This window comes from Pleurodeles waltl, chromosome 10 (assembly GCF_031143425.1).
Source record: "Pleurodeles waltl isolate 20211129_DDA chromosome 10, aPleWal1.hap1.20221129, whole genome shotgun sequence".
NCBI lineage: Eukaryota > Metazoa > Chordata > Amphibia > Caudata > Salamandridae > Pleurodeles > Pleurodeles waltl.
The window spans coordinates 232,236,958-232,249,383 of record NC_090449.1 but is presented as its reverse complement, the minus strand read 5'-3'; the positions used below and the strand labels follow the sequence as shown (position 1 = coordinate 232,249,383).

The 12,426-nt window shown below is 48.4% G+C and overlaps 1 protein-coding gene across 4 annotated transcripts in view; it reads right to left on the bottom strand.

The window, feature by feature from the left end:
• CCP110 (centriolar coiled-coil protein 110) overlaps positions 1–12,426 on the bottom strand; it is a 425,941-nt gene that overhangs the window by 328,233 nt on the left and 85,282 nt on the right. For all 4 annotated transcript variants that reach the window (XM_069210241.1, XM_069210243.1, XM_069210242.1 and 1 more), the window contains exon 2: positions 7,476–7,625. In XM_069210241.1, the coding sequence (XP_069066342.1) occupies positions 7,476–7,610 (135 nt within the window). In that variant the 5' untranslated portion in view covers positions 7,611–7,625. The remainder of the gene's footprint in view (positions 1–7,475; positions 7,626–12,426) is intronic.

Genomic DNA, 12,426 nt, shown 5'->3' with positions numbered 1-12,426 from the left:
CCCCACCCTTTCAGATATTCATTTTGAAGTCAATTCAAACCTGGTTAAGTTCAGTGCTGAAAGAGTAAACTTGATTTAAAGGCTGCATCTAGATTTCCTTACTACATCCACACTGTGCTGCAAAGTAGTTTCAGGCAAAAGCTCTACTACCGCCTGGAACAGAAACTGGAACTAATACTCCCAACCAGACCCCGACTTCCATGAAAACATATTTATACAACTTGTTGCTCTGTTTTTGATGTCCACCTCTTTCTGGGCAATGGTAGTGTAAAGTAAAAAAGCTCCAATCCAGTGGTAAGATGGGCATTTCAAGATCTTTACTGTGAAAAAGGACACCAGAGGCTGCAGCAGAGGAGAACCACAGAACCCTTGTACTCAACCAGATCAGATCACAAAAGCTTAATCAGAGCCCAGTCTTCCCAACGGCCAACACAATTCTAGGAAGCATTCTAACGTCCATTGTTTTTCAGGCCAACAGCAGTCACAGGGTAGAAGTATAGGACAACCATTGGCTATCGCGGACCAGGAATCAGGGCCCAAACACCAGCCCATGCCAGGCCTATACCCCGGAGTAGTGAAGTTAAGCTAGCAAGGAGAAATTTCTAACCAGAATGGACTCCAGCAGTGTGTGAGCCATCATCGTACATCCATACTCCACTCTGCTACAAGTGCTCAGTGCATGTCCCCATTTGTTAAAACTACTAAGACTTTAAGGCGGGTGCCTCTGAAAAACAGTGGGAGAAACAGACATATGACTGCTACATCTTACACTTTCCTGCACCAGTCAAAGTCTCACATCATCCACCATACTGGCCACAGCAGAATCAATCTTGGAAACTCCGCCTCAATTTCCCCCTTTTCTCCCAACACTGCACCCTGACCTAGGAAGTACAGGGCGCTTCTAATGACTGCATCTAATCCAGGACTGAGCACTGGAGCTCCAGAGGTACAGAGTCTACCTGAGACAGGAATGCACCCACAGTGACTGTGCCACAAAAAGTAATCTCCAACACAATCTTTGGCTGGATAGGAACTGCATGATTAGGCAGCTGTTTTGTAGCTGCCGAGGGTTTTCGTGAGAAAATTCATGCCTGAGTAGTGAAGAAGATCACCTTATCATGCTGCTACTTTAGGAGTGCAAAAAAACATGAACACAATTGTCCCATCCAAATGTATGTGTGTGTGTGTTGAAATTTGCAAAGGCAACACAAACAAAATGCTTCATGAAAACCTTTATGGGTAGGTTTTAGAAGCTAGCCAACTAAGACAACTTACTGTGACTTAGATATGAAGAATGCATTACTTCTCAGATGACTCGCTCAAAAGGCATGCCTCTTACATTCCACAAGTGCTTTACATTCTGAGCAATCTAATGACTAGCGCTTAAAGATTTTGAAGCTTGGTGCCAAGTGTTTAACGGACTGCTTTTCTTAGGCTGCTTCCAAATAAAATCATCATGCTAACACAAATCATCACACGTTCAAATGGCAGAAGAAAGACTTGAACCCATGTACATAGATGGACGATCTGACGCAAATCATGAATTTCTAATTTATTTTTTTAATACTTTACAAATGTGCGGCCCCATGTATAAACGTTTTTCAGCCTCAGACTGCCTTTTGCTGAGCAAAAGAGTAGGCTTTACGAGGGCGAACACTAAAAATGCAATATACCAAAGTGACATTGCAACTAATTGTACATCGCAAGGATAAGTGGGAAAAATTAAAGCTGCATTCCACCAACCCTCCCACTTTTTTTTTTTAAGTGTAAGGAAATAATACCACAGTTTATGGTGGACAAACTATGACAAACTACCGCCTGCCCCCGTGTCAGTTAGTAAAGGCACTCAAGAGGCATCCTCTACTATGCGATCGGCATTGTAGAGAGCAGATGTATCTGGAGGGGCAGACTCAAAAGAAGGGCACTTTATTGGGGGGCATGGCTTGATTGGCCAAGATAGCGATCGTACTCTGAAGCGGCTCAGGAGCGAAGCCTCGATAATCCTTCATTAATCCGATGGAGAGCTGGGCACAGCAGGGACAGCTGTGGCGGAACCCCAGGGGCTGGAATGTGCTGCTTAAGCGCAGTGGAGGCAGACTGTTGCCACGAAGCAAGAGGAATGTCAGCTCCTGGGCCCACGCAGAGTAGGACAGAGTGCGGAGGCTGCACCGGCCGGCCCGTGTAGAATCGTGAAAGGGTGAGGGCTCCACTCCGCCCTGCTTGAGCCCCGCTGAGGAGGTGCAATCGGCTACCACCCACTGGAGGGGTGCCAGACCTAGAGGTACTCTGGAGGGGTAGGGGACAGGCGCAGACCAGGTGGACTTAGGCGCTGAGGCCATGCGAGGACTGGGAATCCCCTTGGCCCCTGCGAGTGTGAGGCACTGTGTTAACGCGCCCGCCCAGCCCGGACAGCAGGGCAAGCCTCCCCCCCCCCCCCCCCCTCTAGAACCTGATCCTCCAGGGGCGCTGGACTGCAGAAAGGAGCTCCTGAGAGGAAGAGTCTGTGGATGTGACAGCCAGAGGAGAGAGGTTGCTTGTGCTACTGTGGCCCTGGCCCCTTGTACGACATACGCAGACGGGCCTCGTACTACTGAGCATTGGGGCCCAGGAGGCTGGTGCTTGTTGGCCTTCCCTGTCAAGCCTCCCCGACTGGAGGCTAATGCCTACCTGCCCCACCACCCCGAAATAGACGTTCATCCAGGGACGAGGCCCAGGGGTGGAGGGTAAAGCGCGAAAGGCCTTGGAGCGGCTATGCCAGGAAGTCTCGGGGGCAAGTGAGAGCGTTGCGAGGAGATGGCAGGGACAACTGTTTGCAACTAAACACTCCACATACGTCAGAGGGGCTCTAGTTTGGGTTAGACCAGGTACACTATTTGTAGGGGAATAATGGGAGGCAGATGCTGGGGATCAGTATGTGTTTCTACTGGGGCGCTTAGATGGCCACGCGTTATTGCTGGGGTCGGTGTACATGCCAAACATAGAACCCCCCCCACCCCTGATCTATCTGGAATGCTCTCCCGCTGGAGTGGCCTTCCGTGGCTCGTCGGAGGACACTTTAACAGTGTTTCAGACCCACACTTTGATCGTTCCATCCCACCATTGCCCCCCACGCCTACGGTGACAGCAGCGCGCACACTGTGGGACTGGCTCTGCGCTGGTGATTAGTGGACTCGTGGCGTCACCGTAATGCTGTGTCAAGGGTCTATTTGTTTTATTCATCCCCGCACCAACTACACGTGCGACTTGACAGAATACTTTGCTCATATAACCTATGTTCTGCAAGGCTGCAGATGGATTACCTTGGACAAACTCACTCTGACCACAATCCCTAGCTCCTACAAATGGGGTGGGACACATCCGCACCTGCCGTCCCTATCTGGCGGCTATGTCCGGAGATGCTTGTTGGATGTGCACTTCAGGTCGTCAATTGGCACAGCCATTGTTGAATACTTTGACCAAAATGCGGGCACTGCTTTATCTGGGCTTATTGAATGGGATGCGTTCAATGCCTACATATGAGGTCACTGCCTGAGCATAAAATGGAGCATGCGTAAGTCCATAACATGTGACTTAACCCTGGTGGAGAAAGCTTTGATGCAACATGAAAAAAAAATGTTATCCAAAACTCACTAGATGTGCGCACCTTGGCAAACAAAAGGGCAGAGCATCTATCCTTGGTGGAGAGATTGCGCTGTCTGAACTACAAAGCTCATTCAGAACGCACGCATGTAGCAGCTGATAAATCATGCAGATTATTAGCCTGGCTGATCCGCCAAGAACACACTCCCATAAAGAGCTGCACTCTGGGACCGGCAACATGCTCTACACTCAGGGGAAAATACATGACAAACTGACGCACTACTACACAGCTCTATTCCACTGGAGAACACAGGCAAGTCCTGAGGCACTTATGGAGGTCCTTTCCTCGCTTCCACTGCCCTGCCTCACAGAAGAGCAGCAGGAGGGATTGGACGAACCATTAGCCTTAGCAGAAATAAAAGAAAGTGTGTGTGCATTGGCTATTGGCAAAACCCCAGGCCATGAAGGCCTCCCATCAGAGTTCCATAAAACATACTCAACTATCATTGCATCTTGCCCGTTACAACTGTATGAAGAAGCGCTGTCGGCGGCATCACTGACGACATCCCAATGGGAAGCATTGTTGATATCCCTTCCTAAGCCAGGTAAAAACCCAGCAGAGCAGGGATCGTAAAGGCTGCTGGCGATGCTTAACTCAGATTACAAAATCCTGGTCAAGGTGTTGGCGATGCGACTTTCGCCACTGGTACCTCACCTGATCCACCCTGACCAGAGTGGCTTTGTGCCGGCACGCAGCACTTCTCCGAACATCAGACGTCTTTCCCGGGTTATGAAGTATTCCACCCAGCGGTGGCCTGGAGCGGGATTGCCTGGTATAAGATTTGGAGAAGGCCTTCTACTCCCTGGAATCGCCCTTCCCAATTGCATTACTGCACCGGGTGGGTTTTGGCCCACGTTTTTTAAGACTAGTAAAACTGCTGTACAAAGGCTGCCCTCGTTCGCCACTGCTCTTCTCCCTGGCGATAGAACCACTGGCAGCAGAATTGCGCCAGTTGGGGGAGGGCTGGAGGATTCCACTGGGAGATATTGGACATGTGTCCCTCTACGCGGATAGTCTGCTTCTTTATTTTAAAGACATCTCTAACATCCCTGAGGAGGTTGCAGGTACACTGCAACGTTTTGCCGCACTGTCGGGATTACAGGTCAACTGGACAAAGTCTTGCCTCTTTCCTTTCAACCCGATTGGCCAGATCCCAGCCTCATTCTATCGGGGGACCTAATTCCCTGGCAGCCCAGGACAATTCGATACTTGGGCGTTAATGTCTATCACATGATGGAGGATATACATGACGTAAATCTTAAAAGGGTGGTAACATCAATCTGTGCCTAAATAACTTTCTGGCAAATGCTGCCACTATCCGTGATGGGGAGTGTAGCGCTCCTGAAGATGGTTGTCCTACTCTGGATGCTTTACCACTTCCCTTGCAGATCCAGACTAGGTTCTTCAGGGAACTGAAGAACAGGGTTAGAGAGTTTATCTGGAATAAAAGCTGCCTTAGAGTGGCACTGACTAAAATGTACTCCTCACTGGAAAAAAGTGCCCTTGCGGTACCAACATGGAACAGGACTATTTGGCCTCCCAGTTGCAATGGGCAGCCAGGTAGCTTTCTGGACTACAACTATTGGACAGTGCAACATTGGCACCACCTTGGACGTTATCAGCGGTATCATACCTGTTCCACCCAAGTGCCTGTCCTAAGACACCAGATTCGCTCCTAGTAAAGGTGGCACACTACTGTTATCGCAGGAGCTTGCACACTGCGCATGCAGTTACTCCATGCGTGCCGGCACTGGCTCTCCCGGGCACACCGCGCGCCACACAACTTTGATGGAGTTAGAGCCTTGGCACGCCGCAGAGTTGTATACATTGGGAGACTTATATACTGAGGAGGAGTGAAACCCCATTTGCTACACTAGCAGAGGAGACAGGCCTGCCGCCGGGGCAGTTCTTATTTTATAATTCCTTAGTGAAATTGCTGTCCTGTTGATGGGGAGACATATCCATTGAACTATCAATACTTCTCCTGCTGCAGTACATGCACGTTATGGGGCAGGCTAAACATCTGATACCCTGGCTTTCGGAGGTGCTGCAAACACACACAACTCACACCTGCACCACCCTGACAGCTGCTTGGGAGGGCGACATGGCCAGACCCTGTACAGATAAAGAATGGGACGGTGCCCTGAGAAGCCACACCAACATACCACTCAATGCACGGTTTCAATTGATCCAATTCTACATATTCCATAGGGCATACCTCACGCCAACAAAAATTAATCAGTATTTTTATTGCGTGGACACAGCTTGCCCCCGCTGTACCTTGGAGGCGGCCGACCTGTTACACATGCTGTGGTCCTGTCCCTCATTATGTCCTTACTGGAGGGCGGTGTCGGAAAAGCTCTCGATCTGTATGGCGCGTCCAAGGCTGACCACGTGGGAAGCATGTATCCTGGGCTTTTTCCCTAGAGCTAAAAAAGCACAAAGCATCCACAAGGTTCTTGGACCTAGGCCTCCTCCCGCCTAAGAGTCTCATCACCAAGAGATGGAAGTCTGCAGAACCTCCTCCGAAAGAAGCATGGAGAAGAACACTTATGGTATGGGCGAAGGCATGGGGGGTTGGCGCTGCACAGGAAAGACAGCTTGGGACTGCATAAAATTCCCCTGGCCTCTCGCTGGGATGCAATGCTGCTAGAGCTGCGGGAACAAGAAAGGGGGCCTGATGCAGCGATGTGGACACTGTGCTGATGGCAGAGAATCAAGTTGGCTGAATGTGGTGGCATAATGTAGTCCCCCTCGGATGAAGGGCTTGGCTTTCACTTGACCCGTCAGAAGGGGAGGAGTGCTTAGCAGAAAAAAACAAGTGGAGGCCTGGGGCCGTGTGTTGATGCGCTGCGGCCTGGTGACTGGGAACGGATGGTTTAGGGTTGGAGGGGGGGGTGTTATATAGTTATGTATGCGAAATATGCTGAATCTTATTTGCTTCAATGTATGATATACAACAACCACCTGCTGTGTAAATATGTAAGATGCAATATGCCTTCCAAGCTGATAAAACCCTGCGGGTTGGAGACTGGGTTCCTATACAGTCGTAACAGGTCATTTCCTTGGTGTCACTTGTACATCTTAACCGTTCACTGATGCAAATTTCCTTGCCATCTAACAAGGTTGACCTGAGTAATAATCCATGGATGTTGCAATGCCTAGTCCTCCAATTGCGATTGTTGAATACGCTTTGTATATCTATCTCTCTGTATTAAAAAATATTAAAAAGATTCAAGCAAAAAACGGCACTTTACGAAAAGCAGAGGTGGAGGACCTGCAGTCTGTTTCAGGACGTTCACAAGCATTTCTAAAATGCATCCTGCTCATTATTATTAATGACAGCTCTTACTAATGGTGTCTTTGCACTGTGCAAAGTTTAGCATGGTCTCTTGCAGACCTTGCAAAAACCCAGCACTGTCTTACCCCCTTGTCAACCTAGCCCTCAACTACCAAGGGTTTGTCATTATACATATATTGAGTTAAGGCTTTAAGTCTCCCTTCTGCCCATCACTTGTCAAGAAAGCCTCTTCATGAATACTATTTACAGTCCACATACATCAGCAAGTATAATCGCCTATTCCCTCCTGTATTACTAAAATACATTACAGCTTCTACCAAATTTTCTGCATCATGCTTAAAGCCTTGATGAAGATTTGCATCTCGCAAACATGTGAACATTTAACCAATCTCTCTTTTTAAAATAAATTGATGTCCACCTGCAGTCTTCTGTACTACCACAGAAAAAGGTATTTCCAAAATGTTTAATTTCATAAGGCAAATTCCCCATGCACCACATGATATTTCAGTTTTTGTTTTTTTTTAATTATCTTACCAATGGGGAGAGCACAGCAACACCATGAAACTGAATTATCGACATACTGGGCTGGGCAAGAGCGCTGGTATCTTTAATTGCCTCACTTTGAATCTTGGCAAAATACTTTTTGCAAAAGTCTTCGTAATCCTCCATTGCACTTCAAATATGCTGTGTCAGAAAGAAAGAAATAATTAGTGTCATATTCACAGTTTGAGCTCACTATGCAATGCAATAATGTTTATGAAAGATAAAAAAAAAAAAAGAAATATGGAGGTGAAATTCCTACACAGCAATTTAAACACAATGTGGGGACCCCATTAAGCCCCCTTAGAAGAACCTTATTTCCATCACAAATCTATTAATCAACAAAAGCACCTCGAATTTTTGTTACTTTACTAAATGACAGGCACCTAAAACAGAACCAAAAAAACTGTTAATCTGGAAGACAAAATATTTTCTTAGTGGAATTATAAATATTGGTTGTTTTATTAAACTGATAAACACCATCATGTCACAAGTTCTCCCTACAGGTCACACAAAAGATACTTCTCGTTTTAAATAGTAATGCTGGCCACTATGTACCAGTCTACCATTGCTCTAAAACACTACTCATGGGGCCATGTCCCTCAAATGAAATCCCGCAATGATCTTATAACCATCCCCCACTCAATAGTGAGGTGTATATTAATTTGCACATAGCGAACATCAGAAAAGCAGAAGTTACCACCCTAAACAAGGCTACATTTTGCAAACTAAAAGCACCTTTTGACTCCTTAAAAAGTATAATATTTTTCAATTATACAGAATAATGTACCACGGAGAGTATCAAATGCAGCCTCTGCCGGCAGAAAGCACTTGGTTGTGAGTTTATAAGACTCAGAATACCTCTGTAATGTTCTCCTAATACACTATTTAGAATATATTCTTTGTAATCTAGATGCAGCCGCTGCTTGTCGAGTGGTTTCAGTCTCAAACTGTACATGTTTGGGGTGCTAGATAATAGACTGTGTTGCATCTTAAGGCGAGAGGTACTTTTTTTGAGTGCTTTCTTCCACTTGGACTTTCAGATTCTTTTCTACATTAAGTGCATAAAGTTTCAAATTTTATCACACAGCCCCCCTCGGGCACGTGGAGGGTGACCGGGGCCGCCCGGTGTTCGCTCTTGCGGATCCCGGAGGAAGCCCCACCAGCAGCTTAATGCTTCTTTATTGCCTGTCACATATGGCTTGACTTCTGACCGTTGATTGCAAACGATCCGACTGAAGGGAGGGGTCCACCACTCCACTCCAATGACAGTCGTTTTGGCTGTGTTGTTTTGGTTGGATATTTGGGCGACAGATGCTTCCTGGGTGGGAGTATAGGGAGGGGGGCGGTTGGGGGGTGAGAAGTTTGAAATGGGGTTAAATAGTAATGTGTTAATAAGTTTCCTTTGTTGTTCTAATATTTCACTGTAAAGTTCAAAACGGTCGTCCCTACACCTACCGGCAGACACTCGACAATCTACAACGCCCACACAACCCATGCCTGGCTCTCACTGACACAGATCATCTCATGGGATGTGAACAGCCTGTTAGACAAGATCAAGAGGTCCGCAGTATTTCATATTCTCCGCAGATATTCCCCCTCAGTGGTCCTACTACAAGAAACCCACCTCCTTGGGTCTAAGTGCCCCATGCTCGCACGAGGAGGATATGACAGGGTCTATCACGCGGGCTTCTCCAGAGGAGTGTCCATTTTACTCCACCGTTCACTACCCATGGTGATTACAGCCACGCAGTCCGACCCTCAGGGCAGATTTGTGGTGGTCACGGGGTCGCTCCACGGATTACCGCTTAATCTTGTATGTGCATACGCCCCCCCAGCGGGACTCGATACTTTCTTACTCAGACAGGTGGCGGCGGGACTCCCCCGGGGAACCACACTAATGGGAGGGGATTTTAAGGCCGTTCTCGACCCCAGGCTAGATGTATCCGGCGATGTCACTGCTAGTAAATCCAACCAGGCTTCCAGCTTTAGTGGCTGGGCTGAGAGTCTCGGCCTATGTGAGGTATGGAGAACTTGGCATCCTAGGAAACGTACGTACACACGTACACACACACACACACACACACACGTACACACACACACACACACACACACACACACACACACACACACCCCCCACCACCCCTCCCCCTCCCCCCCTCCTGTCACACGCCAGAATCAATCTCGTGTTCATGCCCGCTCTAGACACCATCAATGTCACAGGGGTAGAAATATTGCCTCGTGGAGTCTCAGACCACTCGCAAGTACGGATCCGGCTGGGTGGTGCGGACCCCACCAGACACCCGATGTGGCGTCTGAATGCATGGTACCTACAGGACAGTAACTACATTCTTGAGGTTAGAGACCATCTTGCTCAATACTTTGAACAGAACCTGGGATCAGTCCGGTCTCCAGGTATAGTGTGGGCCGCCTGTAAAGCTACTCTTAGAGGACGTGCCAAATATCTCCTTCGCGCATGTGAGCGTGCTCGAAACTCGCGAGTGTCTGAGTTGGAAGCCAGGGCGTTATACCTGGAACACCAGCAAACGACCTCGGCGTCAGCCTCTAGTCTGAAGCAGCTCACCATTGTTAGAGATGAAATCAAGCACTTAGTGCTAGAATCAGCGAAACACATTTGTAGAGCCTCAGCCGCCCGTGTACGGTTGGGGGGACAAAAATGGACATCTTCTTAACTGGCTGGCCACCCGCCCACTGACTAATAGAGTCATACCCGAAATCATGGAGGATTCGGGTTCTCTTTCTAAGACATCCATTGAAATTGCACAGAGCTTTGCCTCCTATTATGCACGATTATACGCAGAGCACCCCGGGCCCTCTGCTGAAAGGGAATCCCCCCTTCTAAACGATATAACTCTCCCCAAAGTTTCCCAAGCGGCAAGGAATAGCTTGGACGAAGCTATCAGCCTCGCAGAAATCACCAATGCGATTGCCAGCTTGGCATTGGGCAAGACCCCAGGACCAGATGGATTCCTGGCAGAGCTATCAGTAAATGTGGTGACATCTTGGGTCCCCACCTGCTTAGTATGTATGAGGAAGCTGAAAGACAGGGCTGTTTTCCCTCTGGGATCGACCAAGCCACCCGTCCCAGACTGGCGCTCAAGACCTGCCAGAGAGACGTTTATGATGGAGGGTTGGGCATGTCCAATGTTCATTATTATCACCTCGCGATGCAATTGCTTGTGATCAATGACTGGGTTGGGGGTGGATGGACGGATCCAGCATTCCGATTGGAACTCCAGGCGCTGGGCTACCCGCGGATCTTTGACACCCTGTATGGTGGCCCGATCTCCTGGGACGTCCCAGATGTGACCAGGGTGATATTGCTGGGATGGCGGGCGGCCCAGAAGGTGTCGGGATGGTGGGGGCGCCTTACCTAGCAGACCCCACTATGGCACGGGAAACATTTAACAGAGGTAGCGGCCTGGAGGGATGGGGGGCGGTCACACATGCGATCCTTTGACGAACTCCAGAGACTCTTTTAGCTAAACAGGACGCAGTTCCACAAGTATCTCTAGCTTCACCACGCCCTATTAGTACATGTCTGAGCAGGGGATAATATACCTGAACATAGCCCTGTGGAGGCAAATGCACTGATGGGGAGCCTGGGCAAAGGCGGTGTCTCCCAGATTTACCGCACCCTGGTTGCCAGCACTGCCTGTTCTCTGGAGAGTCTTCGCCAGAGATGGGAGGGATGGGTGGGTCCCATGGAGGAGGCGGACTGGTACCAGGCATTGATGGCCCCACGAACTCTAACAATGGCTACTCGATTCCGACTGATACAGACCTTCTACCTCCACACAGCATACCTTACAACCACTAAATTACATAGAGCGGGCCTTCGGTCTACAACCGACTGCCCCCGATGCATAAATCCGCAAACTGATTTCTTCCACATGGTATGGACATGCCCGGTCATAGCGATCTATGGGAGGGCGGGTCATGCGGGAAGTCTCTGGAGTCTTGCAGGAAGATATAGAGATGGCACCGCTGCCTCTCCTGCTAGGGGTCATGGGAGACATTGGATTGGGAAGACCAGATCGAACCTTCCTGGGGGTGGCATGCCTAGTGGCTAAGAGAGATATAATGGCTGACTGGAAGGCCGGGGGCGCACCGGCATTGACCAAATGGAGGCGAGGGATGGACTGGTGTGCACAGCGTGAAAAACTTGTATATGAGGTTAGAGGATGCCCGAATAAATATAACAAGGTATGGGGGAGGTGGGGGGCCGCGTCTTGCATCTTGCCTGCGTTGTCGAGCGGCACCGCAGCGGGGAGAGTCGGCGGGATCCCCCTCCCCCCCCTAAACTGGTGTGTGGTCTCCACAAGCTTAATCCAACAGGCTGTGTACAAACATCACCTACAGTGTTTTGCCCGGGACAATGGGATTGACCATCTTTAGGTGCTCGTTGGCACCCAGTTGTATGTATGTATCATTGTTTTATTTTTCTGCAAAAATCAATAAAAATATCTTTATAAAAAATAAAAAAAAATTCAAATTTATCGCACATAATTTACCCTCTAAAGTATTTACAAATACAGTATTAAGTAAGCAAGTCATCTAGCAAACATACCAGCGCGTTGTATTATTTAGTAATACCAACATAATTGATTTCAAAAGCGAATTCCTTCTTACAAAGGGCTTGAATACACCCTCGACCTGTTCTGAATTGCTAGACGGTTCATAACAAGATGCAAGGACACCTTGCCAGATTTGTGAACTTGAAGAGAACTCATAATAGTATATAATAAGACAAACCATTACAAACATCATGAGTGATGGAAGAATCATTAGAGCAAGGAAGTGACCACTAAGTTTCTAGCCATGTTGGCTCCTGGTGTTTCAGTCAAGGTCTCGCAGGAGGAGTGAAAATGAACATTCAGTCAAGTGAAGAGTTATTATAATAGGTAATCGTAATTTGGCTGCA